At 46.3% G+C, this 27,819-nt stretch overlaps 1 protein-coding gene across 1 annotated transcript in view; it reads left to right on the top strand.

Annotated features, from left to right (window-relative positions):
• Positions 1-27,819, top strand: part of CX1H3orf20 (chromosome X1 C3orf20 homolog) — a 108,577-nt gene that overhangs the window by 70,420 nt on the left and 10,338 nt on the right. The window contains exon 17 of the mRNA XM_038740191.1: positions 3,208-3,350. Within this exon, the coding sequence (XP_038596119.1) occupies positions 3,208-3,350 (143 nt within the window). The remainder of the gene's footprint in view (positions 1-3,207; positions 3,351-27,819) is intronic.

The following is a 27,819-nucleotide window of genomic DNA, read 5'->3' as shown; positions in this document are numbered from 1 at the left end:
GGGGAATGAACATCTGTTTGATATGAACAGTGATAATGTTCCAGGCCAGAGGCAGAATGTGGCTAAGGGGTCCGCAGTGAGATAGATGAGATCGAGGTACAGTGAGTAGGATGGCATTAGAGGAGCAAAGCGTGCAGGCTGGGTTGTAGTAGGAAAGCAGGTTGGAGTGTGCAAGGGAATTAAGTGCTTTAAAGCCAATGGTAAAGAGTTTCTGTTTGATGCGGAGGTGGATGGGCAACCACTGGAGGTACTTGAGGAGTGGGGAAACATGGACTGAACGTTTTTGTTGAAAAATGATCCAGGCAGAAGAATGAAGTATGAACTGGAGTGGGGGGGCGGGGGGAGGGGAGAGAGAGAGAGAGAGCGAGAGAGAGAGAGAGAGACGCAGCATGACATAGTGGGAGTCAAGTCATGGGTTCTAATCCCAGCTGTGCCACTTGTCTGGCGTGTCACTTTGGGCAAGTCACTTCACATCTCTGTGCCTCAGTTACCTCATCTGTAAAATGAGGATTGAGACCATGAGCCCCACATGGGACTGGGACTATGTACAACTCGATTTGTTTGTATCCACCCCAGCACTTAGTACAGTGTCTGACACATAGTAACCACTTAACAAATACCATCATTATTCTTATCATTATTACAGGAGGCAGGGAGGTCAGCACAGAGAGCGCTCACCTCCTCCAGGAGGCCTTCCCAGACTGAGCCCCCTTTCCCCTCTCCTTCTCCCCATCCCCCCTCCACCCTACCTCCTTCCCTTCCCCACAGCACTTGTATATATTTGTACAGATTTATTACTCTATTCATTTTACTTGTACATATTTACTGTTCTATTGAGAGACAGGGAGGATGATGGTGCTGTCTATAGTGATGGGAAGGTCACGGGGAGGACAGGGTTTGGGTGAGAAGATGAGAGTTCTGTTTTGGACATGTTAAATTTGAGGTGTCAGGGGGACATCAAAGTGAAGATGTCTTGAAGGCAGGAAGAAATGCGAGACTGCAGAGGAGAGAGGCCTGAGCTGGAAAGGGAGATTTAAGAATCATCCACATAGTGATGGTAGTTGAAACCATGGGAGCGATCAAGTTCTCCGAGAGAGTTGATGTAGATGGAGAATATAAAGGGACACAGAGCCCAGTGAGCAGAATCTCCTCATTTCAGTAGTTCACCTAAACCCTGGTAATCTCAGCATTTCTGTCCACTGAATATCTCTCTAAATTGTCTGGCTTTGTCACCTGGATTCTTATATGATGTGTTATGCATGTCTTTTGGTTATTTATGGTATGTAAATCTAGTCTGGCTAGTCCCCTGCATTCAATGCTAAGCTCCAAGAGGCAGCAACTATATCTTGTTCTTCCAAAATCTCTTCAGCATTCACAGTACAAGGCTCTGCCTTCCTTAGGAACTTGATAAATGTTGTTCAATTAAGCAACTCAATGGTGCTTTGTTGACTGTTTCCCCAAAGCAGAGGTGCATCTTCAATGAAACAAGCACCTGTCTGGACATAGGTTGGAAGGGGAGAGGAATGCCACGTCTCTTTTTTTCAAACCCTTTGGTCCCATGTTATCATTCTCTCTCTGGTCAGAGGGCCCAAGGTAGTTCCAGCCCTATCCTGGGATATCAAGAAGATCCAGGGATGTAGTTGCCTGTGTAAGCTGATCTGGGTCATGTCTGTGGCCATGGGGGATAAGCCAGGAGAGACCACTGCTTCTTAAAGCTCCTATCCCCTCAAATGCTCGAGCCTTCATATTGGGATTTCCCAATAAGGTGTTCAAAACCAAATTGTCTTGGCTCTACCTGCGTGTTCCTCTCTCTATCCCAGGACCTCACCCTACCTACACTCTGTACCCCTCACTCCATTTGGATGGAACAGCGTATTTAGACGGGGGGTGGTTGTTGGTAATGTTTCACCAAGTCTTTATTTTTTTCCAGCCTGGTTCCATTGGGGGCCTCCCAAAGACTAGCTGAAGCTGCCAAAGTTTCTCTCAGGCAGGAACTCAGGCTCAGGGTCTTTAAGGATGGGTGGATGCATAAAAGAGAAACAGCAGGGCCTAGTGGAAAGAGCACAGGTCTGGGAGTTAGAGGACCTGGGTTCTAATTCCAGCTCTGCCACTGGTCTGCTGTGTGACCTTGGGCAAGTCATTTAACTTCTCTGTGCCTCAGTTACCTCATCTGCAAAATGGGGATTAAGACTGTGAGCCCCATGTGAGACAGGGACTGTCCATCCCGATTAGCTTGTATCTACCCCAGCGCTTAGTACCGTGTTCGGCACATAGTAAGTACTTTACAAATACCTTACAAAAAAAGGATGTTCCTCTAATGTCACCCTTGCACTTGGATTTGCACTCTTTTCACCCTACCCTCAGGTCCACAACACTTCATTCATTCATTCAATCATATTTATTAAGCACTTACTGTGTGCAGAGCACTGTACTAAGTGCTCTGGAAAATACAGTAATAAACACTGACATTCTCTGCCCACAATGAGCTCACAGTCTACAGGAGGGGAGACAGACATCAGTACAAATAAATAAAATTGCAGATGTATACATAAGTGCTATGGGGCTGGGACAGGGGGAAGAGTAAAGGGAGCAAGTCAGGGCGACACAGAAGGGAGCAGGAGATGAGGAAAACTGGGGCTTAGTCTGGGAAGCCCTCTTGGAGGAGATGTGCCTTCAATAAGGCATGTACATATTCACATTTTATTCATTTATATTAATGTCTGTCACCCATTCTAGACTATAAGCTCACTGTGGGCAAGGAACATGTCTACCAACTCAGATTGTATCCTCCCAAGCACTTAGTATAGTAAGTGCTGAATAAATACAATTGTTTGAATAGGGATTGGGATTCAGTGCCTCTTGTTGTCAGGGGAGTCCAGGGAGCAGATTTGAGAATTGCTGGTCTACTTTCCTGGGTATCATAGTCATGAAGTGAGGGCTCTGAGGCATCTTCTTTGGCTTACATCCCCCATTCACTGGAATGAGCCAAGTTCCAGGTGGCACTGATCCTACTGCAAAGGAGTATCTACCAGTTATTAACTTGACCCACTGCAAAGTGAAAAGATCCAAAATCTGAGCAAAACAGGCAAGGGAAACAGCTTGGGCCAAACTTTGGTTTTCCCTCAACATTATTATTATCAATAATAATAATAGTAGTTACATAATGATATGCCTGCTGTTCCTTACCTCTTCTCTATCTGTCAACAGATCTTTGCTAATGGGAAGCTCCTCTTTGGAAGTAACATTTTGAACGGATATGGCTGGAGCAAGAAGCACCTGCTTAAACAGATTGCCCGGTCCCGCCAGGATTGCCAAATGGGTCGCTACCTTCCTGACGGATTCAATTTTAGGTAAGACAGAAAGTCCGGCAGGGTGGGCAATGCTGTGGATGTAATGGGGCGATAGAGGTAAAGATTTCTTTGCAGTGGAACCACACTGTCAGGGAGGCTGCTGTGCTAAAGAGAGGATGGGGAAGTGGCTTCAAACATACATTTGATAGAATACACTGAGCACGTACTACGTACAGAGCACTGCATTCAGTGCCTGAGAGAACATAAGAAGTAAAGACACATGCTTATGAAACATTCCTCTCTAGGTAAATCTGTCATTTGATTTAAAGACAACACTGCTAATTCCTCACTAGTTACATGATGTGAGCTAGTGGCTAAAGCAATTTGAAGGAGACAAGAAACCTGGATTCTCAGTCTGAGTGACCTTCTGTAGTTCAGTGATTTTCCATCTCTTGGTCTCATTTTCCTTTCCATTATTTATGGGGATAACCGTGATGAACTGAGAGTTGATTTGAAACTATGTTGAGAAATGACCCAGGGAAAGATTCAACAGGGAGTCTGGGAGAACAGTTTTCAGGGAAAAGGTAGAAAATGGAGAGTGCTTGAAAGGAGGGGCAGGAGAAGGGAGAGACTAGATCTCCAGAGGCTAGAGTCAGGCTTCTTAGGAATAGGGTCAGTGAGTCACCCAGGGAACTTAGCTGATAGACTAGCTCATAGACCGCCTAAAGGGATAATAAACTCGGAGAGTTGTCACCCAAATGCCTATATGAAAGAATCTTCCAATTCCCAGGAAGACTCAATGGGGACAGGCTGCTGTCTTTAAAAAGGGTAGAAACAGGCCATCTTTGAGAGGAAGGGGGCCACCATCTTCAGATCTCACAGGGTCATTCCCCAGAATGCAGATCCCTGAGGCTCCCTCTTTACCTCACCATCTGAGCCATCTGTTTACCCTGCTGGTAAACACTCTCTGGAGCAACTGGGGAAGGAGTCTCCAGGGGAGATTTCTCAGCTCTATAGTACCTGGATTCACAGGCTGGACGCAGACTGGACCAAAGATCAACGGAAGTTGACAAGAAGAGGAAGGAGGCGGTGCCCTTAATGAAGGAGGCTGGCTGGTGGCTTCTGCCAGCCACATCCACTGCTCCACTCCTGCACCCCTAGGAATCACAGTCAAGGACTTGCTTAGTGTCCTGACTTCATAGGAAGAAGAGATTACCCCCAATTTCCAGAAAGGAACAAAAATCTTGAAGACCAGAGGACTGAAGCCAGGAGCTCCCAGGAAGAAGAGAAGAGTACTTGATAAAATGGATGGGATGGAAGGACTAATTTGTCAGCTTGAGGCTGAGTCCGGAGACTGAGTTCCTTCCAGGTATCACCTGGAGAGTACAAAGAGGATTTTAAGTGCCCTAAGAGCAGGGAAAGAGGGGGAACTCAGGAGTTACTCTCATTTTTTTTTTAATTGCATTTGTAGAGTGCTTACTCTGTGTCAAGCAGTGTTCTAAGTGCTGAGGTAGATACAAGGGAATCAGCATTGCCACAGTCCCTGTGCCACATGGGGCTCACAGTCTAAGGAGGAGGGTGAACAGGCATTGAATCCCCATTTTACAGTTGAGGCAGAACTGAGGCACAGAGAAGTTAAGTGACTTATCCAAGGTCACACAGCAGGCAAGTGGCAGAGTGGGATCAGAACCCAGGTCCTCTGACTTCCAGGCCTAAATTTTATTCATCATCCTTGTTAACCCTCAAGGAGAAGGAGTTCTACTGAGACAAATAAATTTATGGCTGGTTAAGTGGTGTAGAAAAAAGCATGTTGGATTCCTCAATAATGGTGTTAGCTTCTACTGAGCTGGGACAGGATCCATCTGATGAAAAAAGGAAAGCCAATCTTTGGGAACATACTGCAACTCTATCGAGAAGCTCAATCAATCAATCACTCAATGATATTTATTGAGCGCTTACTGTGTGCAGAGCACTGTACTAAGCGCTTGGGAAGTACAAGCTGGCAACATATAGAGACAGTCCCTACCCAACAGTGGGCTCACAGTCTAGAAGGGGGAGACGGAGAACAAAACCAAACATACTAACACAATAAAATACATAGAATAGATATGTACAAGTAAAATAAATAGAGTAATAAATATGTACAAACATATGTACATATATACAGGTGCTGTGGGGAAGGGAAGGAGGTAAGATGGGGGGATGGAGAGGGGGACGAGGGGGAGAGGAAGGAAGGGGCTCAGTCTGGGAAGGCCTCCTGGAGGAGGTGAGCTCTCAGCAGGGCCTTGAAGGGAGGAAGAGAGCTAGCTTAGCGGATGGGCAGAGGGAGGGCATTCCAGGCCCGGGGGAGGACGTGGGCTGGGGGTCGATGGTGGGACAGGCGAGAACGAGGCACGGTGAGGAGATTAGTGGCAGAGGAGCGGAGGGTGTGGAGTGGGCTGTAGAAGGAGAGAAGGGAGGTGAGGTAGGAGGGGGCGAGGTGATGGAGAGCCTTGAAGCCCAGGGTGAGGAATTTCTGCCTGATGCGCAGATTGATTGGTAGCCACTGGAGATTTTTGAGGAGGGGAGTAACATGCCCAGAGCATTTCTGGACAAAGACAATCCGGGCAGCAGCATGAAGTATGGATTGAAGTGGGGAGAGACACGAGGATGGGAGATCAGAGAGAAGGCTGATGCGGTAGTCCAGATGGGATAGGATGAGAGCTCAGCTTCCTTCTGCCCCCAAGCCATGGTTTACCTCCAGGTACTTTATATCCAGACCTTACTTCTTGACCTGAACTCGGAGAGGCTAGACGTCAGGTTGGCAACCCCGTGACATCACTTTTTAGACAGAAAGTCCTTGCTAGTAGCTCTTAATGCCATTGCAGCCCATAGTCCTGCATGTCTGAACTCCTTGTCTTCCCTCCCAAACACTGCCCTCTCCCTGACTTTCCCATCTCTGTTGACAGCACTAGCATCCTTCCCGTCTCACAAACCTGCAACCTTGGTGTCATCCTCGACTCCGCTCTCTCATTCACCCCTCACATCCAAGCCGTCTCCAAAACCTGCCAGTCTCAGCTCTGCAACATTGCCAAGATCCGCCCTTTCCTCTCCATCCAAACCGCTACCCTGCTCGTTCAAGCTCTCATCCTATCCTGTCTGGACTATCAGCCTTCTCTCTGATCTCCCATCCTCGTGTCTCTCCCTACTTCAATCCATACTTCATGCTGCTGCCCGGATTGTCTTTGTCCAGAAACGCTCTGGGCATGTTACTCCCCTCCTCAAAAATCTCCAGTGGCTACCAATCAATCTGCGCATCAGGCAGAAACTCCTCACCCTCGCCTTCAAGGCTCTCCATCACCTCTCCCCCTCCTACCTCACCTCCCTTCTCTCCTTCTACAGCCCACCCTGCACCCTCCGCTCCTCTACCGCTAATCTCCTCACCGTGCCTCATTCTCGCCTGTCCCACCATCGACCCGCGGCCCACGTCCTCCCCCGGGCCTGGAATGCCCTCCCTCTGCCCATCCGCCAAGCCAGCTCTCTTTCTCCCTTCAAGGCCCTACTGAGAGCTCACCTCCTCCAGGAGGCCTTCCCAAACTGAGCCCCTTCCTTCCTCTCCCCCTCGTCCCCATCTCCATCCCCCCCATCTTACCTCCTTCCCTTCCCCACAGCACCTGTATATATGTATATATGTTTGTACATATTTATTACTCTATTTATTTATTTATTTATTTACTTATTTATTTATTTTACTTGTACCTATTCTATTTATTTTATTGTGTTAGTATGTTTGGTTTTGTTCTCTGTCTCCCCCTTCTAGACTGTGAGCCCACTGTTGGGTAGGGACTGTCTCTATATGTTGCCAGCTTGTACTTCCCAAGCGCTTAGTACAGTGCTCTGCACAAAGTAAGCACTTAGTAAATACAATTGATTGATTGATTGATTGATTGATTGATGCCATGCCTGTTTGTTGGTATGAAGGCCTTTCAGGCTTCAACAGTTTCAGTGATAATTAGGGCAACACCAGAAGGCCAAAGGCCAGGACTCAGTCTTTCAAACTCTACCACCTAAATACGCAGGTGGCCACATCCTGCAATCAGCTGTACTGGCAGCCCAACACCACCTGGAGTACTCCAGCAACTCTTCTTTGTCTTCATTTGTCATGCTATTATAACATTGCACTACAGTGTCCTGGCAACCCAGCAGTTAATATTGACAGGTTTTACAGATTCTCCCTTAAGCCTGTTGAGACAGAGAAACACCTCCAGCTCCCTATCTAGGGTAGATATGATCGGAGCTTATACTCCATCTTTGTAGGCACCTTTCCTGTTGGTGATTAATCCTTATTCATACCCATGGTATTTGTAGTAATCGTGCAAGAAGGGACTAGAGTCGCTGATTCATGGTGATGCATAATACCCAGAGCATTCAATCACTGGATAACCGCGGATTTCAAATTGTCCCCTGAATCTCACTGTGACTGGCAGTATGGTCAGGATAGGTAGGAATATGGGAATTCTTGGTCTTTGGAGTCTCACAACCAAAGCTGCTGGACATCTGGTAAATGAGGCCAACGGTCAGGGCTCCTCTTTGAAATGTAACAATAATAATAATAATAATACTTGTTAAACACTTACTATGTGCCAAGCACTGCTCTAACCACTAGGATAGATACAAGGTAATGAGGTTGTCCCACATGGGGCTCACACTCTTAATACCCATTTTCCAGATGAGGCAACTGAGGCACAGGGAAGTTAAGTGGCTTACCCAAGGTCACACAGCAGTCAAGTGGTGGTTTCCACTAAGCCACACTGCTATCTCAATGTGTAGGCATCACTTATGACACTGTCATAAGTGTCATGGTCCTCAACTTAAGGTGTTTCAGGGTATGATGAATGTCACTTATATTCACACCCTGCCTTTTGACACATTGCTTTCAATTTTACCACATTGCCTTCATTGAAGGCTTTGGTAGCTCATGCAGTGGAGTGTGGGAAGAGGGATGGGATGAGGCTACTTAAACATCAGGCAGAGTTACCAGGGAGGGTCCTTTTATTGCCCCTTTTATTTCAGATGAAGTAAAAGTTGGCTACCCTATCGTGGAACCTCTCTGACTCAATAGAAACACATGAATAGAACTATATTACTTATCTATAATCAGTTAAGTACACAGTTCTGGGTAATTTGGGTTAAAAAAATTGTGTATATGACCAGGGTTCAAGATCCAGTACCCAATTCATGACATTGGGAAGTAGCATGGCGAAGCGGATAGAGCATGGGCCTGGGAGTCAGAAGGTCATGGGTTCTAATTCTGACTCTGCCACTTGTCTGCTATGTGGCCTTGGGCAAGGCACTGCACTTCTCTGTGCCTCATCTGTAAAATGAGGATTAAGACTCTGAGCCCTATGCAGAACAGGGACTATGTCCAATGCGATTTGCTTTAATCCACCCCAGCGCTTAATACTGGGCCTGGCACATAGTAAGCACTTAACAGATACCATAATTATTATTGTTCCTATGAGAAAATTAGGTTCTGCTTAGAAGAAGCAGTGTGACTTAGTGGATAGAACACAGACCTGAGGGTCAGAAGTACCAGGGATCTAAACCCAGTTCCACCACATGTCTGCTGTGTGACCTTGGGCAAGTCACTTAACTTCTCTAGGCCTCAGTTACCTCATCTGTAAAATGGGGATTGAGTGTGAACCCCATATGGGACAGGAAATGTGTCCAACCTGATTAACTTGTTTTTACCCCAGCACTTAGAATGGTGCTTGGCACATAGTAAGTGCTTAACAAGTACCATTCTTATTTATTATTTTTATTATAAGGCTTCAACTTAAATTGGAGTTTTCAAGAACCCTTTGTATCCTAACTCTCTGTCTTGCATGGAGCGGTCTGTGCATATATGCATCTTCTAGATCTACCACCCACAACTAGTCCACTTTCTACGAGAAGGTGAAAGTCTTCCCGAAGGACACCAGTTTCAATTTCTCCTTGAGGATAAACAAGTTCAGGCTTCCTAGGTCCAGGATGGGTTGCATTCTTTCTGCCTTTTGGGGGGAATCCCACTCAGCAAGGAGCCTAGAGGAATGAAGACAGACAGCACAGAGCCAAGGACTCTGGGTTCCTTGTAGAGATTCCCAGTGTTCTTGCCCTCAAGCTCCAGGGAGCGTATGAGGGTAGGGAAGGGCCAATCAGAGTGAAAAGACATCCCCTCCCTGAGAAGTAGAGCACGGTCGAAACAGTGTGAGGCCAGGGAGACTTGGCTGCTCCCTCCGTAACTGGGTTCTAGTTCCAGCTCTGCCACTTGCCTGCTCTGTGACCTTGGGCAAGTCACTTAACTTCTCTGTGCCTCAGTGGAATTTAATCCCATCTGGAAAATGGGGATTAAATATATGTTCTCTCTCCCACTAAGACTGTGAGCCCCATATGGGACAGGGATTCTGTCCAACCTGATTATCTTGTATCTGACCCAGTGCTTAGTACAGTGCATGGTGCATAGTAAGTGGGTAATGAATAGCACAATTACTCCTGGAAATATGAAGTCCATGAGGCCTGTGTGTTATTGGTCTAGTGGAAAGAGGTCTGTTCTGGGAGTTGGGTTCTGCCTTTTGGGGCTCTTTGATCAACGGTTAAGGTGTCTGACCAAACCAGGGTGTTCTGCCAAATGGTCGGGCCCAGCAGGAATCTTGAAAAACAGCTAGCTTACAGGGGTGTCAGTGACCACAGTGGTAACCATGGTAACCAAGGCACCTACCTGCCAGGTGATGATGCTATGGCAAAGCATCAGCATTATACTAAGGTCACTTCAGACCCAAATAGGTTCTCCATGTAAAATAAAAAACAAACCCAAAAATCTTCATGGGCACTTTTCAATGTGCTGCCCCTTTACCCACCTACTTACTTGTAGCATTCTGTGCCCTAGCAGGAACATGAGTGACAGGGATAGAAAGTGCTAGTAGTGCTTCAGTTTCTAACCTCAAGCACATTAATATGGCACCGTTAAAAAGTACTGATGGAGCCACCCTCAACACTTACACAGATGGTAAGATGCCTTAATGCCTTGGGAAGCAGCATGGCTCAGTGGAAAGAGCACGGGCTTAGGAGTCAGAGGTCGTGGGTTCTAATCCCGGCTCTGCCACTTGTCTGCTGTGAGACTTTGGGCAAGTCACTTAAATTCTCTGGGCCTTTGTTACCTCATCTGTGAAATGGGGATTAAGACTGTGAGCCCCATGTGGGACAACCTGATTACCTTCTATCCCCCCCCCAGCTCTTAGAACAGTGCTTGGCACGTAGTAAGCGCTTAACAAATGCCATCATTATTATTAGTGAACTCCTGAGCATGCCTTCCAACCATGAGCAGGAGACACTTCAAAGTATGGAAAACTGGCCAAAACGTGAAGGTGGGGCTTCAACTCCAACTCTTCCTCAGTCAAAGCCATGAAAACCAAAAATGCACCCAGGTCTGAAGTTGATCCTTCAGAAATCAACATGCAAGGAGGAGACTTGATTCCCAGAAACCTGCCTGAGCTTTTCCTCAACATATGGATCGCTGAGAAAATGCCACAAGACTCCAAAGGTGTCATAATTACCATCTTCAGGAAGAAAGGATAGAGAGCTGCCTATGAAAACTATGGGGAAATCTCCCTATTTTTCATGACTGGTATCATTCTAGCCAGAATCCTTCTGGACAGACAACTGAGGATATACTCAACCATACACTATCTAAATCACAGTGTGACTTCAGACCAAAATGCAGCATTGCTGATGTGATCAATGCAGCACATCAGATACAGGAAACATATTGGGAGCAACACCAAGACTTGAATGTTGTTTCTATAGAACTTACAAAAACATTGACATCATCATCGAGAAGCAGCATGACCTGTGGAAAGAGCACAGGCCTGGGAGTCAGAGGACCTGGGTTCTAATCCCAACTCTGCCATTTGTCTCTATGAGACCTTGGGCAAGTCACTTCTTCTCTGTGCTTCAGTTACTCTCATTCATTTCATTCAATCGTATTTATTGAGCACTTACTGTGTGCAGAGCACCGCACTAAGCGGTTGGGAAAGTACAATACAGCAATACAGAGTGACAGTCCCCGCCCACAACAAGCTCACAGTCTAGAGGGAGGGAGACGGACATCAATACAAATAAACAGACATCAATATAAATAAATAAAATTACCGATACATACAACAGTGCTGTGGGGCAGGGAGAGGGAGAAAGAGCAAAGGGAGCAAGTCAGGGTGATGTAAAAGGGAGAGGGAGATGAGGAAAAATGGGGCTTAGTATGGGAAGGCCTTTTGGAGGAGATGTGCCTTCAGTAAGGCTGTGAAGATGGGGATAGTAATTGTCTGGAGGATTTGAGGAGGGAGGGCATCCCAGGCTTGGGCCAATGGGCAGGGCTTGGGCAGGTCGGTGGTTGAGACAGGGGAGATCAAGGCACAGTGAGAAGGTTAACACCAGAAGAGTGGAGTGTGTGGACTGGGTTGTAGAAGGAGAAAAGCGAGGTGAGGTAGGAGGGGGCGAGGTGACGGAGTGCTTTAATGCCAATGGATGAGGAGTTTTTGTTTGATTCGGAGGTGGATAGACAACCATTGGAGAATTTTGAGGAGGGGGGGTGACAGTTACCTTATCTATAAAATTAAGAATTAAGACTTTGAGCCCTGTGTGAGACAGGGACTGTGTCTAAATCCACTTAGAACAGTATTTGACACATAGTAAGCACTAAACAAATACCATCCAAAAAAAAAAATCAACAGATATGAGCTTTGAGAATTGCTGAAGTCAGTTTGTTGACCTGAGAAGTTCACCAAGATGATTAGACTTCTCCACAGTGGAATGGTCAGTTATTATTACTATTATTATTGTCATTATTATTATGGAATTTATTAAGTGCTTAATAGGTGTCAAGAGACTAGTCAGAGTTGAAGTCACCCTGTTTGACACTTTCCCCGTCACTGTCAGAGTGAAGTAGGGCTATGTGGTAGGTCCAATTCTATTCAACCTAATATATGTTGCCCTTCTTGAGGAGGTGACAAGGGAGCTGGAAGCTGAACCAGAATATATTTGCAATCTATCAGAAAGCTCTTCCAACTCAGTGGACAATTTAAATCATCAAAAATCTTTGAGAAAGTCATCCCTGACCTACTGAATGCTGGTGACAGACAACTGTGACTTCACTTGGTGTGCGGGGTCCTTGCTTTGTCTTTGAGCCTCGTATTTATGTGGAGGTTTTTGGTTCTTGGCTGTTTTCCCTTGTGCAAGGGAACATACAGGAAATGTGACTGTTAATTATTGTACTGTACTCTCCCAAGCGCTTAGTACAGTTCTTTTTGCACAGTAAGTTTCAATAGATACGATTGAATGAATACAGAGATGACAATAGAATATGAAGTTAGGGGTGGAAAACTTCCTAAGGTAGGGATTTGTAAACACAAAGAATAAGGTCAAGAGGCCTAATATTTCTGAGGACGTAATCAGTCTTTAAAGTAACCATAAAGGTACACATCCCGTTGTTTGGGTTTCTAAATCAGCGGGTTGGCCTGAATAAGCGTGGTGCCTGCGACGGTACACAGACGCCAGTTTGTGAAACCCTATGCCTAAATGGAAAGCGGATGAAAGCAGTTTCCTTCTGAAAAAGGAAAGAATAATAGAAGCACGTTTCAAGTTTTGCTGCATTTCCTTTTTTAAGAGGGAAAGGAGGATGAGAAGAGACAGATTTGTATAATGTCAATCAGGCAGCCTCCTGGGGCCAATCAGGAGGCACTTAGGAGAACACAATTATGTGGTCAAAAAAAAAAAAGAAAAAAACAACAAATCTGCTTGGACAGAACCAAATGGTTTTAGGCTGATTCTGAAATATTAGGACAACATATGCCATTTCCAAATCCCTTTTTGATTTGAGGAGAAAGTGAACAGGACCTATTTGCCCCATTATGAAACAGCATGGTTTGAGATTTTCTTCTGGGGGTGGGGAGGGTAGAGCAAGCATTGGTTTAGTTTTGCCCTATGCAGACATGACCACTGATAAGGAGCGGTGGTGATGTCAGAGTTCTGCAGGGAAGGAAGCAGCTGATGTCACTGCTGAGGGAGGTTAGGATTGAAGGATATGGCCCTCAGAGATAAGGGAAGAAGAAAACAAGTTTTCAAACAAGTTTCAAACCCTCCCCAGGGAACAGGGGTACTGTTTGAAATGGAGAGACAAGGAAAGGAAACTGGGTTCAAAGGAAAAATCAATTAAACTCTCTTGCCACTGGCGCTACACCAAAATCTCTCCAGTGGTCAGTCTGGGGCCTACATTTTCTTAAAGTGGTTCTCCAATCCTTGTGTTAAGTCTCTGGCTGCCACCAACATAGACCGGAGCCACCTCCAAACCCCTTCTGTAGTGGGGGAGGGGTAGTGTGGGTAGGAGGAAACTGGCATCAGTCAGTACAAGGTAATTGTGCACATGAGTAGGTAATTAAGTCAAAATTAAGAAATTTCCCAGTGTAACATATGAGAGCTCCATTGGTCCTCTAATGAGAAGCCAGGATTTGATTATTGAAGAAATTAAGAGATGAAAGAGAATCAAGAGACTGAGTCCTATCTCCACCCTGGGACAAAAGGAGCAGGAAGAACTCTCAGTGGGCAGCAGATTCTGATGAGCACACACCTGCTCCTTTCACCATTCTAGGCAGGAGAGGGTTTTTTGTCAGGACTAGTTGAGGACTGTAGAACAAACCTGTGAGGCTGAGCCTCTGACTGGGTTCTGATTTGTGGAAGGGTCTGGGGGGACCCTTTGATGCATGCTGCAGATGGCTCAGTAGGCCACCTGCTTAGTGAGGCAGACGAGGAACTTGGGGGTTCCCTTGTTCCCCAAGGACCTAGCCTGGACTTTCCCCTCCTCCTCTACACATGCTCTGGTGGGGGAAGGTACTGTAGGTCTCTGTTGCAGCCAGGAGGAGCAATTCTCCCCCATCATATCCGATAGACCACCACTCTCCCCACTTTGAAAGCCCTCCTAAAAATCATATCTCCTCCAAGAGGCCTTCCTTGACTAAGTCCTCATTTCCCATACCCATCCTACCCACTGACTGCCATGTACTCTGCTCTGTATCCCTTAGAAGCACTTGGTATTCACCCCACCCTCAGCCCTGCGGCACTTATGTACATATCCTTATACTCTGCCATTTCTCTTATATGTAATTTATTTTCATATTTTCATGCCACTCTCCCCATCTAGACTCTCAGCTCCTTGTGGACCAGGATCACATCTACCAGCTCTGTTGTATGTTCCCAAGCGCTTTCTTGGTCCAGTACTCTGCACACAGTAAACCCTTAATGAATACCATTGATTGATAGTTGGGAACTCATGAAGGGGCAAAACAGGAGGATTCACTGATGAGTCGCCCATTACCGAGGAGCACTGTATTTTGTCCAAATGACCCCAAGTCACTAGGAAGAAGGCAGGTGCGGAAGGGGCTGGATGTGGTCTATAAAGATCTGGGTCAGTCCCCTGATTTGTTGGATGCCTTTTGGCACTAGTGACCACCTCTGTGTGCCTCAATTAATATCTGCCTCTTCCTCTCTGCCCTTACAATTACCACCCTGTTACCTACTCTGGAGTCAGAGGTCATGGGTTTGAATTCCGGCTCCGCCAATTGTCAGCTGTGTGAGTTTGGGCAAGTCACTTAACTTCTCTGTGCCTCAGTTACCTCATCTGTAAAATGGGGATTAAGACTGTGAGCCCCACGTGGGACAATCTGACCACCTTGTAACCTCCCCAGCGCTTTGAACAGTGCTTTGCACACAGTACGTGCTTAATAAATGCCATTATTATTATTATTATTATCACTGTCATCATCCTCCACGGAGTACTCTAACAGCCTCTTCACTAGCCCCCGGACTCTAGCTTCCCCTTCTTCAGTCGATATAGCTGTGCATATTGTGTTTTTAAATGCAGATTGGAGCACACCATTCCCCTTCCCTATGGCTCCTTATTGCTTCCTTCAAAACCAGCCTTCTGACTATCAGCTTCAAGTCTCTCTACTAACTGGCTCCCTTTTATCTCCTGGGCATTCTTCTTCTGTTCCTCAAAGCAAACGTTTTAAATGAACGTTGCTCTTAACTCTCTTGCCTCTGTCTTCTTGCTCATGTTTTTTTCCCAGGGCTGGAACATTTTCCCCACTCAGCTTCACTAAACCACCTCCCTCCCCTCCTTCAATACCCACCAAAAGTCACATCCTCCAGGAGGAACTCCCTGATTACTCTCCCCTTATTTCCATTATATCCTCAAGGGCAGGGAGTGCATCTTTCACTTTTGTGTATGTTTCCCAAGCACTATGGTGCAGTGCTCTTCAAAAAGTCAACACTCAATAAATATTATTGATACTGATCATCAATCCCATTTTCCTTAAAATGGAAATAGCAGGTTGGACTTCCTGCCTTTCTCCCAGGGTTATGGTGAGGATTGATCACGACACAGATCATCCCTGGACCCGCAGACCTGAAGAGAATGGGAAATTTTCCTCATTGGAAATTTAATAGAGTAGGGTAGGTGATCATTAGTCCTTGATCTGGAGGATGTCTTTCTGTGGGGATTGGTTTAGTTTGTCTTTTTCTTCCTGAAGTGTAGTCAAATTGGATGGCCTGGAGCTATTGCCTAGCCATGTTGTTTTTGTGATCCTACATCCACAAAGTTCTTTGAGCGCCTCAGAAAAAGATGCAATAAAGATGACTGCCTCAGAATCTTTTTAAAGGCTCTCTGCTCAGTGGGGGAAATACAGTGCCAAAGGCATTCACAGACGTTACTCGCCTGCCATCAGAGTTCCTGTTGTTTCCAGCCCTTGCCTCAGCTCTGGCTCTGGTGGTGTATTCTCCAGTTCGAGGTTAGGAGCAACAAGGCATTTATTTCCTGCATGCAAGAGGGTTCTTCAGGCAAACCCATCTGGCACCTTTAATCCAATGGACACTTGAGAACTCAGTTATCCAGTTTATATTTCAGGTGGTGATGGATTAGGTATTGTCCATTTATTGTAAGTCAAGTCCCTGAATTTCTGTTGGTCTGCATAAATCGGCTGCAATAAATTATCAGAGAACCAGCCGCCCTCAGTCCTAAACTGCATTAATGCCCGTGTAGTCTGTCAATGTCTGGGCCCATTGCTGTGAATAATTGAGTGTGGTGACACAGACAGGAACTCAGCTAATAGTTAAAATGCTTTTGAATTAAGGCAAGTAATGGAAGCGGGAAAATGTCTCCTGGTTAATCATAGGTACAGTCTCACCACATGTCTCATTTTGCTTCAGAACTGGGGTGTTTGGGCCTGGCCTCAAAGGAAGGCTAGGCAAAAGAATCTGGCCAAAGCAGTTTTCTCCAAATCACACTTTCAATGTTACAGCAATGATGCTGGTGAGCAGGCTAGTGCCAGGGTCAATCCTGCAGCCTTCTGATGCTTTTGCCCCAACCAAGTTGCCGTCTTATTAGGGTAGGTAGGGGAACAAATGTCAGAAAGCCCCTCTGCCCCCTCTCTGCTCAGGGAAGGATTAGGGAAACAACCGAGCCTTTGATGAGACATGACACCTGCCACTCTATTTCTGGACAAACTGAAAATTGGTCCAGACTCCCAGTGGTCACTTGAAAATATTCCCAAGGTGATTTCACCCTGTGGTCTGTAGGTCTAATAATTAGTGTTGGGAAAAATGGGGTCTGGAAACCTGAGATCTAATCTCAGATTTGCCACTTTCTGGGTGAGACGCTCTTAGTTCCTCATCACTGAAAATCCCTAGAAATCAGGGATCATGTCTGGTTGATTAATTCCTTGAGTGAGTTGTCTACATCCACTGCCTCCATTTCCTCTCCTCCAATTCTCTCCTTGACCCCTTCCAATCTGGCTTCCGCCTCCTTCACTTCACAGAAACTGCCCTCTCAAAGATCACCAATAACCTTCTTCTTGCCAAATCTGACGGCCTCCACTCCATCCTAATCCCCCTTGACGCTGCCTTCAACTCTTTTGACCACCCCCTTCACCAGGAAAAATTATCTAACCTTGGCTTCAGTGACGCTAGTCTCTTCTGGTTCTCCTGTCTCTTTGACTGCTGATTTTCAGGCTCTTTCTTAGGCTCGTCCTCTGCCTCTCACCCCCGAACTGTGGGAGTCCTTTGAGGCTCTGTTCTGGGTCATTTATTCATTCAGCCATATATATTGAGTGCTCACTGCATGTACTATTCTCCATCTAAGCCCATTCCCTTGGAGAACACATATGCTCCTGTGGCCGCAACAACAGGCTCTATGAGGATGATTCCCAAATCACCCTTCTAGCCCTGATCATTCTCTTTCTCTGCAGTCTCGCATTTCTTCCTGCCTTCAGGACATCTCTACTTAACCCTCAAACACCTCAAACTTAACATGTTCAAAACAGAGCTCCTCATCTTCCCATCAAAACCCCGTCCTCCCTGTGACTTTCCCACCACTGAAGACAGCACCACCTTCCTCCCTATCTCACAAGCTCATAACCTTGGCTCTACCCATGACTCATCTCTCTTTCAACTCACATAGTCAATCTGTATCCAGATCCTGTCAGTTCAACCTTTACCACATCACTAAAATCTGCCCATTCCTCTCCATCCAAACTTTTACTATGCTGCTCCAAGCACTTATCTTCATCCCCACCTTGACCACCACATCAGCCACCTTGCTGACCTCCCTACCTCTTGTTTCTCCCCACTCCAGTCCATGCTTCACTACACTGCCCAGATGATTTTTCTACAAAACTGTTCAGTACATATTTCCCTACTCCTCAAGAACCTCCAGTGGTTGCCCAACCACCTCTGCATCAGACAGAATCTTCTTACCATTTGCTTTAAAACACTAAATCACCTTCCCTGCTCCTAACTTACCTCACTGATTTCCTACTACAGCGTGGCTCAATGGAAAGAGCCTGGGCTTTGAAGTCAGAGGTCATAGGCTCAAACCCCGGCTCCGCCAGTTGTCAGCTGGGTGACTTTGGGCAAGTCTCTTCACTTCTCTGTGCCCCAGTTCCCTCATCTGTCAAATGGGGATGAAGTCTGTGAGCCCCCCGTGGGAGAACCTGATCACCTTGTAACCTCTCCAGTGCTTAGAACAGTGTTTGCACATAGTAAGCACTTAATAAATGCCATTATTATTATTATTATTACTACAGCCCAGGAGACTCACATTGCTCCTCTAGTGCCAACCTACTCACTGTACCTCAGTCTCCTCTATCTCACCACCAATCCCCTCCCTCTGGCCTGGAACCTCCTCACCCTTCAAATCTGACAGACTATCACTCTCCCCACGTGCAAAGCCTTAATAAAATCACAACTCCTCCAAGAGGCCTGCTCCGGCTAAGCCCTCGTATCTCCTACTCCCTGTCCCTCCTGCATTTCCCCAGCACTTTAATTTGTACCCTTTTAGGCAGTTGACATTCACCCCACCCACAGCACTTAAAGTAAATATCTGTAATTTATTTTAATAGCCATCTCCCCCTCTAGTCTGAAAGTTCCTTGTGGGCCAGGAACATGTTTACCAAACCTGTCATATTGTACAGTGCTCTGCACAAAGTGCTCAATAAATGCAATTGATTGATTCAGCCCCCATTACAGCACCATGGACATGTGGGCTCTTAAATGCCTGTTGATGATGCTAACAGCTGTTACCTGGGAGACCAGTGCCCAGATTACAAGGTTGCAGATTCAAACTCATTTATTTAAAATCACATCTCCTCCAAGAAGCCTCCCACATTAAGGCCACACTGATCCTTTTGGGTAGGGAACATCACCACCAAATCTGCTGTATGGTACTCTCCCAAGCACTAAATACAGTGCTCTGCAAAAAGAACATGCTCAACAAATGTGATGGATTGATTATTATGGCTTCCTTAGGGGTCTTTTGCCTAGGCAGAACACTTCCAGGAAGAACCCTGCATAGTTCTAGAACCCCTGGTTCTAAAGCCTTGGTCCAGGTTACCTTCCAAGTTCACTTCCAGCTCAAAGTATCTGAAATTCTTTTTTACCTGAGACTGCTTACAGAGTTCCCTTTGTTCACGTAATCGACTATCACCTCAAGAGTTTTCCTGCCTTGTATGGCACTGGGCAGAGATTGAGCAATACCCGAAGTATTGAGCCTAGATGTGTAGCACTGGGCTAAGCAGCTTTCCATCTCTTCCTGGCCTCCCCTGCCAACTGGCCTGACTCTAGTAGGTGAAATGCCTCCTAAATAGATGTGAGGCAGTGCAGCAGTTGCACATGCTTCTCCCAAGTCTCCCCTTAATTTATCACTTTTCATTGTGTGATTAGGCACAATCTCAATCGCAACCAAAAATGTTGATTGCTTCCCACCAACCCTGATGCAAGCCTTCTGGCTGGCAAGCTATTGGTTCCCTACTGCATGAAAACACTACCCTGTTGATTTGCCTGGCCTGGGGAAATGCATCATGCGGGGCCTCCATCTCTCCCCATTGTGCTGTCACATGGCAACCCTCCTTTGACTATTTGCTATTTGAGCTCGGTGGAAAGCTGGGCATTCAGATGCCCCTCTGGCACCACAGGGCTGAGCCCAGCCGGTGTAGAGGGGTTGAGGAGTAACCAGCTGTCAGCTATTTCTGCTCTTATGGCTTAGTGAGCAACAGCATCTCTCTTCCTCTATGATCCTTCAGCTGCCCAGATGCATCCAGATGCTTCTCTTTCCTTCCCCTCCCTCATTCAGGCTCCCAAGTGGCCTGGCAGAAAGAGCACGGTCTGGGAGTCAGGAGACCTGGGTTCTAATCCTGATTCTGCCACTTGTCTGCTATGTGACTTTGGGCAAGTCACTTACCTTCTCTGGGCCTCAGTTTTCTCATCTGTAAAATGGGGATTCAATGCCTGTTCTCCTTCCCCTGTAGGCTGTGAACCCCATCTGGGACATGGGCTGTATCTGACCAGATGATTATCTAACATAATACCTCTTAAGAAATACCACAATTATCATTTGTTGATCCAGATCCTCTTGCTTTTCCATGGGTTCTGCTCTCCAAATCACAGCATTTCAGTGATTCTAAGATGCAGTTCATGGTCATCTGCATGTTGTCTTGGGTATGCGCTTGAAAGTGCAGTCGTCAGCATCGAAGTTCCAGGATGAGTTATTCAAGGACTTTTGATAATGTTCTCCACCTGTTGAGTTTCCCAGAGGATCAGAATTTTATTCTAATCTCAGTTTTCAGATTCCTTACTGTGTTCTCAAGCATTCATGGCATAGTAGATAGAGCCACGGGCCTGGGAGTCAGATCATGGATTCTAATCCTGACTCTACCACTTGTCTGCTGTGTGACCTTGGGCAAGTCACTTCATTTCTCTGTGCCTCAGTTACTTCATCTGTAAAATGGGGATTGAGACTGTGAGTCCCAAGTGGGACAGAGACTGCGTCCAGCCTGAATTGCTTCTATCCACCCCAGCGCTTAGTACGGTGCCTGGCACATAATAAGCACTTAACAAATACCATAATTATAATACATTGCACAGGACTGAGCCTACTTAATTCCACAGGGGATGGGGAAAGAATCCAACAAAGTTCTTCCAACTCTGACAAGGGTTGTTATGTCACTGTGGAGTAATCTTAAAAATCAATCAATCAATCCTATTTATTAAGCATTTTCTGTGTGCAGAGCACTGTGCTACGTGCTTGGGAGAGAACGGTATAACAGAATTAGTAGACATGTTTCTTGCTCAAAATGAACTTACATTCTAGAGGGGGAGACAGGCATGATATAAATAAATTACGGATATATACATAGGTGCCGTGGGGCTGAGGGATGTAAGTGAATAAAGGGTGCAAAAGGAGACAACAAAGGGAATAAGAGAAGAGTAATGAGGGTTTAGTCGGTAAAGGCCTCTTGGAAGAGATGTGCTTTTAATAAGACTAAAATAGACAAATAAATAAATCCTGATAAACTTTTCAGGAGCCAAACATTTTCAGTAGTTGCCATAGCCCCCATTCCCTGATGGTATCAAATGCTTCTTGAAGGTCTTGATGAACTCTGAATGAAGATCTTGATGTTGTTCCTTACAATTTGCCTGTATCTGATTGCTTCCTTACATTTTCGCTGTACCTATTTCCTACTTTTCCAGATGTCTCCTACCTTTCCCGCTAGAGTGTACACTCCTCATAGGGAGGGAATATGTCACTTCTTTATTCTGTACGTACCAAGCACCTAACAGAGAACACTGCGTCAAGTGGGTGCTCAGAAAATGCTACTATTACTATTCGCCAGCTCACACTCTTCACTTCTCCCACACTAAACGCTTAGCTCTACCTCACTCCCACCTCTCCCATCTCCAGTCCATTATGCAGGTACCTCCTTCAGTGTGGAAGTCACTTCCCCTCAAATCTGCCAAACCACATTCCTCTCCGAATTCAAAGCCTCCCTAAAATATACCCTGACCCCCACCCGCCTGATGAGGTCACTGAGCCATTCATATTCTCTTGCCTGTTCACCCTAGAGTATATATTACGAGATAGCTGGCTTGGGGTTAATTCTGCATGCCTTCCTCAGGAGCAGATACTGCTGGGGCCACACTTGCTTTTTACGTTGTCCATGAAAACTACTGAAGTCTTTGCCAATATGCATTTCACTATAATCACAGTAATTTCAGGGTCACCATGTCCCAAGAGAGCTTGGAAGTGATGGTGAGTTGAGGAAACTGGGAGACTTATTTTAAAATTAGAAAATCACCTTTCTAGCTCTGGGAACCAAGCCTGTACAGCACAACAGAAAACCACAGAGCAGCAGAGGGTCCTTTCTCCCGACCTCTTACCCCCCAGATTTGTGACTGACTTCTACTGCCGAGGTCATTTTCACCACGATGGAAATGGCCTAAGAATCAAGAGCTCCAAAGAATATGGTGGGCATCAGGGAAGCAATGGGGAAAGTTGCATCTCAGCCATTATTTTCCCTCTCCATTGCTGGTGCCTGTTTCCATGGCCTGAGCAGTGTCAGTCTGTTACTAGAGGAGATAGTAGCAGCTGGGTGAGTTTTGTCTGTATGTGCATATGTTTGTGTGTGTTTTTCTGTATTTGTATGGGTTCCTGTACACTTCCTCCACTGTCGGCTTCATGCTGCAGAGCACCTTTCGGGGAAATCTAGGCACCAGACTGGCTTTGGCTGCCTCAGATTCCTCATTCCTGGCACATAGTAAGTGCTTAACCACTACCATCATTATTATTATCACAGGAGATGAAAGGAGAGTGAGTGCTTTAAAGCCAACGGTAAGGAGTTTCTGTTGGATGTAGAGGTGGATGGGCAACCACTGGAGGTTTGTGAGGAGTGGGGAAATGTGTACTGAACCTTTTTTTAAAATGATCCATGCAGCAGTGTGAAGGATTTGGTGACAGCCCGAGGACGTGGGTTGAACGAGAAAGATGAATCAAGGAAAATGCCAGGGCTGCAGGCTTGTAAGACAGGGTGGATGGTGGTACTAATCCTCCTCGACCTCTCAGCTGCCTTCGACACTGTGGACCACCCCCTTCTCCTCAACACACTATCCAACCTTGGCTTCACAGACTTCGTCCTCTCCTGGTTCTTCTCTTATCTCTCTGGCCGTTCATTCTCAGTCTCTTTTGCAGGCTCCTCCTCCCCCTCCCATCCCCTTACTGTATGGGTTCCTCAAGGTTCAGTTCTTGGTCCCCTTCTGTTCTCGATCTACACTCACTCCCTTGGTGACCTCATTCACTCCCACGGCTTCAACTATCATCTCTACGTTGATGACACCCAAATCTACATCTCTGCCCCTGCTCTTTCTCCCTCCCTCCAGGCTCGCATCTCCTCCTGCCTTCAGGACATCTCCATCTGGATGTCTGCCCGCCACCTAAAACTCAACATGTCCAAGACTGAACTCCTTGTCTTCCCTCCCAAACCCTGCCCTCTCCCTGACTTTCCCATCACTATTGACGGCACTACCATCCTTCCCGTCTCGCAAGCCCGCAAACTTGGTGTCATCCTCGACTCCGCTCTCTCGTTCACCCCTCACATCCAAGCTGTCACCAAAACCTGCCGGTCTCAGCTCTGCAACACTGCCAAGATCCGCCCTTTCCTCTCCATCCAAACCGCTACCCTGCTCATTCAAGCTCTCATCCTATCCCGTCTGGATTACTGTATCAGCTTCCTCTCTGATCTCCGATCCTCCTGTCTCTCCCCACTTCAATCCATACTTCACACCGCTGCCCGGTTTGTCTTTGTCCAGAAATGCTCTGGGCATGTTACTCCCCTCCTCAAAAATCTCCAGTGGCTACCAATCAACCTATGCATCAGGCAAAAACTCCTCACCCGCAAGGCTCTCCATCACCTCACCCCCTCCTACCTCATCTCTTTTCTCTCCTTCTACAGCCCAGCCCGCACCCTCCGCTCCTCTGCCGCTAATCTCCTCACCGTGCCTGGTTCTCGCCTGTCCCACCGTCGACTCCTGGCCCACATCATCCCCCTGGCCTAGAATGCCCTCCCTCTGCACATCCACCAAGCTAGCTCTCTTCCTCCCTTCAAAGCCCTACTGAGAGCTCACCTCCTCCAGGAGGCCTTCCCAGACTGAGCCCCCTCCTTTCTCTCCCCCTCCTCCCCCTCTCCATCCCCCGCCTTACCTCCTTCCCCTCCCCACAGCACCTGTACATATGTATATATGTTTGTACGTTTTTATTACTCTATTTATTTATTTTATTTGCCATATTTATTCTATTCATTTTGTTAATATCTTTTGTTTTGTTCTCTGTCTCCCCCTTCTAGACTGTGAGCCCACTGTTGGGTAGGGACCTTCTCTATATGTTGCCAACTTGTACTTCCCAAGTGCTTAGTACAGTACACAGTAAGCACTCAATAAATACGATTGAATGAATGAATGAATGGTACTGTCTACAGTGATGGAAAAGTCACAGGGAGGACAGAGTTAGGGTGGGAAGATGAGGAGTTCTCTTTTGGATATGTTCAGTTTGAAGTGTCAGTGGGATATCCAAGTAGAGATGTCCTGAAGGCAGGAGGAAATATGAGACTACAGAGAAGGAGACAGATCACGCTGGAGAGGGGGATTTGGGAATCATCTGCATAGAGATGGTAGTTGAAGCATGGGAGTGAATGAATACTCTGAGGGAGTGGGTGTGGATGGAGAATAGAAGGTGACCCAGAACTCAACCTTGAGGGACTCCCACATTTAGGAGGTGGAAGGCAGAGGAGGAGCCTGGAAAAGAGACTGAGAATGAGCGGCCAAAGAGATAGGAGGGGAACCAGGAGTGGACGGTGTCAGTGAAACCAAGGTTAGATGTTTCCTGGAGAAGTGGGTGGCCCACAGTATCGAAGGTAGCTGAGAAGTCAAGAAGGATTAGGAAAGAGTAGAGGCTGTTGGATTTGGCAAGAAGGAGACTGTTGGTGACCCTTGAGGGGCTCTCCTCTTGCTGCTTCTACACCATCTAATCATTAGAGCACTCTGAACTTCCCAGAGTACTTTTATTCATACCCCATTACCTGAGCAGTCATTTGTATTCATGCCCGCTTTGCTTTTTTCCTCCTAATTGCATTTTATTTTTGTGTCCTTCTCCCCTGCTTCACTCCCCAAGGGCAGGGACTGTGTCTATTAATTTGATTATACTCTCCCTAGTGCTTAGTATATTGCTTTGTGCCCAGTAGGTGCTCAGTTAATACTATTCAGGTAAGCAGCTTGGTCTAGTGGATGGACCATGAGCCTGGGAGTCAGAGGACCATGGGCCTGGGAGTCAGAGGACCTGGGTTCTAATCCCAGCTCTGCCACTTCTTTGCTGTGTGACCTTAGACCCGCTGTTGGGTAGGGACTGTCTCTATGTGTTGCCGACTTGTACTTCCCAAGCGCTTAGTACAGTGCTCTGCACACAGTAAGCGCTCAATAAATACAATTGATTGATTGACTGATTCTCCGTGCCTTAGGCTCCTCATCTGTAAAATGGGGATTAAGCTGCCGTACTCCCTTCCACTTAGATTGTATGCCCCATATGGTGCAGAAACTATATCATACCTGATTATCTTGTATCTATCCCAGCACTCAGAAGCAGCATGGCTCAGTGGAAAGAGCACGGGCTTTGGAGTCAGAGGTCATGGGTTCAAATCCTGGCTCCACCACATGTCTGCTGTGTGACCTTGGACAAGTCGCTTTGCTTCTCTGAGCCTGTTACCTCATCTGTAAAATGAGGATTACAACTGTGAGCCCCACGTGGGACAACCTGATCACCTTGTATCCCCCCCAGCACTTAGAACAGTGCTTTGCACATAGTAAGTGCTTAACAAATGCCATCATTTGTATCATTATTATTATTATTACAGTGCTGGGCACGTACTACTTATGTAGTAAGTACTTAATAAACACCATAGTTATTATTATTATCATCATTATTATTATTTCAGGTGTCCTTGCCCTCCACCCCATCCCATTCTCTTGGTCTTTCCACTGTCCCCAACTATCTGCGTCTACGTCTTTCTCTCTTAGTCCTTATGTGGGTCTCTTTCTCTCGACATCTCTCTCTGTCTCTCTTTCCTCCCTATTCTTTTCCTACCTTTTTGGTCCTGCCCTCCCTCCCACTTTGAGCTTCCTGAAATCCAGTCACCTTATTTTTATCTGTATTCCCAATAGTGGACAAATAGGCAAGGGGCCTTTTCCGATGTAGACGTGGAGCAGCATATGCTGTTTACACATGATTTTTCTGCCTTTCTATGAAAAGTAATGTTTCATTAGCATTTTCATATAACACACTGGATGGCCTACAATTTTGTAAGAGGAATAGCACTTACAATTTAATTCATTCAGGAAATGTACCCAGGATGGGCTAATTAAGTAGTCCAGGAGAGAGGCTAGTGCGTGAAGTTTCCCTAATGCAGGAGAGCCTGACTGAAGGCGGACTTTTTAATGCACTCTCCTCGACACTCCATTACCCAAACCCATCAGCCTGCTTTACTGTAATGAGGTTCCGCCATTTCCTTCATCCCTAACAAGCTCTCTGGAGACGGGATTTCTTTTATACTGGATTGTTTGGTCCTGCAACAAGTGCTGCAAATAAAAAGAGCTCTAATCAAAAGTCAAAGGTTGCTGATGGCTTCTCTGTCCCATTCTCCTCTCAAGATGGAAAAATCTGTGTTGGCCCCTGGACATTTGTTCCTTAAAAATGCATTAGGGTTTCTTTTATGGCAAAACATGTTCAACCCTCTTCATGGAAAGGGTCCTCTGAGGAGAATGGCTACCCAGATGTGAGGAGAAGCAACAGAAGAAATGCTTGAAAACCGTGACCCAACAAAACCTCAGTAGCAGAAGATGTAGCCATGCAGCAAGTGGCAGTGGAATGGCTCTTTTAAAGCCAAGACTTTGGAAAGATAGTGATACCAGGACATATACTTAAAAGCCATACCAGGCCTGGCTAGGGGCAAGCACAGCACAGCACAATCAGCGTGGCTCAGGGGAAAGAGCCTGGCTTTGGGAGTCAGAGGTCATGGCTTCTAATCCTGACTCCGCCACGTGTCTGCTGTGTGACCTTGGGCAAGTCACTTAACTTCTCTGAGCCTCAGTTCCCTCATCTGTAAAATGAGGATTAAGACTATGAGCCCCACGTGGGACTACCTGATCACCTTGTACCCCCCAGCGCTTAGAACAGTGCTTTGCACATAGTAAGCACTTAACAAATGCCATTATTATTATTATTATTTATTATTATGCACAGTGTGAAATGGGTCCCCAGTGACACTTTGCCCTTTCAACCACAACTGTCTTTGTGGTCAAATGGGCACACATGGATAAAGTATCTCTATGAATCTGAAGAACACCTCTACAAACACACACACACACACACACACACACACACACACACACACACGTGTGCCACTACTTTAGCACTAAGGTAGTCCTGTAATCAAGCAGGGAACTTAGCCCTGTTTTCCTGCAGAGACCTAATAAAAAAGAATCAGGGACTGCGGCTGTGATTCCAAGCTCTATCTTCCTTACTAGTCCTATATGCATCATGCCATCCTCTTTCCTAGAGGTCTTTAAGAAGAGGAGAGATGGCTTAAAATCAAGCCCTGCCCTGGAGACAGGAGAACGGACTAGTTGACCTCTTGAGGTCCTTTCTCTCCCAGTGATTTGGTTTTTCCTTGAGGTTCTAAGGAACCTCAAATAAAAATAGTTGCAGAAAAGATATATGTTCTAGGATGTGGTGCCTTTGACAGATCCCCAGATTAACCCCAAATGGACTTTGCTGATGGTCATTTGCTGAGGACACTCGAAGCCACTAATCTTTTTTCCAGAAGGATTGAAGCTGCTATTCTGGCTGTTTGTTTAGACTTTTTCCAGCAGAGATCATGTTTGTTCTCTCTGAAAATGGCAAACTGTCCCCAGAGGTCAAACAGTAAATGCTTCCCCAATTTATTCTAGTTTAAGTTTTGTCACTGTCTCTGGTCAGAGTCATTTGCTTCACCACAGTCAGCCCTGAGGAGAGCAGCTCCTTCTCCTATCATCCACCAAAGCCAGTGAGACCATTGCAGCAGTATGATTTCCAAGTTAACCTGTGTAAGTGCTGGCT

Source organism: Tachyglossus aculeatus, chromosome X1, assembly GCF_015852505.1.
Source record: "Tachyglossus aculeatus isolate mTacAcu1 chromosome X1, mTacAcu1.pri, whole genome shotgun sequence".
Taxonomy (NCBI): domain Eukaryota; kingdom Metazoa; phylum Chordata; class Mammalia; order Monotremata; family Tachyglossidae; genus Tachyglossus; species Tachyglossus aculeatus.
This window is presented reverse-complemented; position numbering and strand designations above follow the sequence as displayed.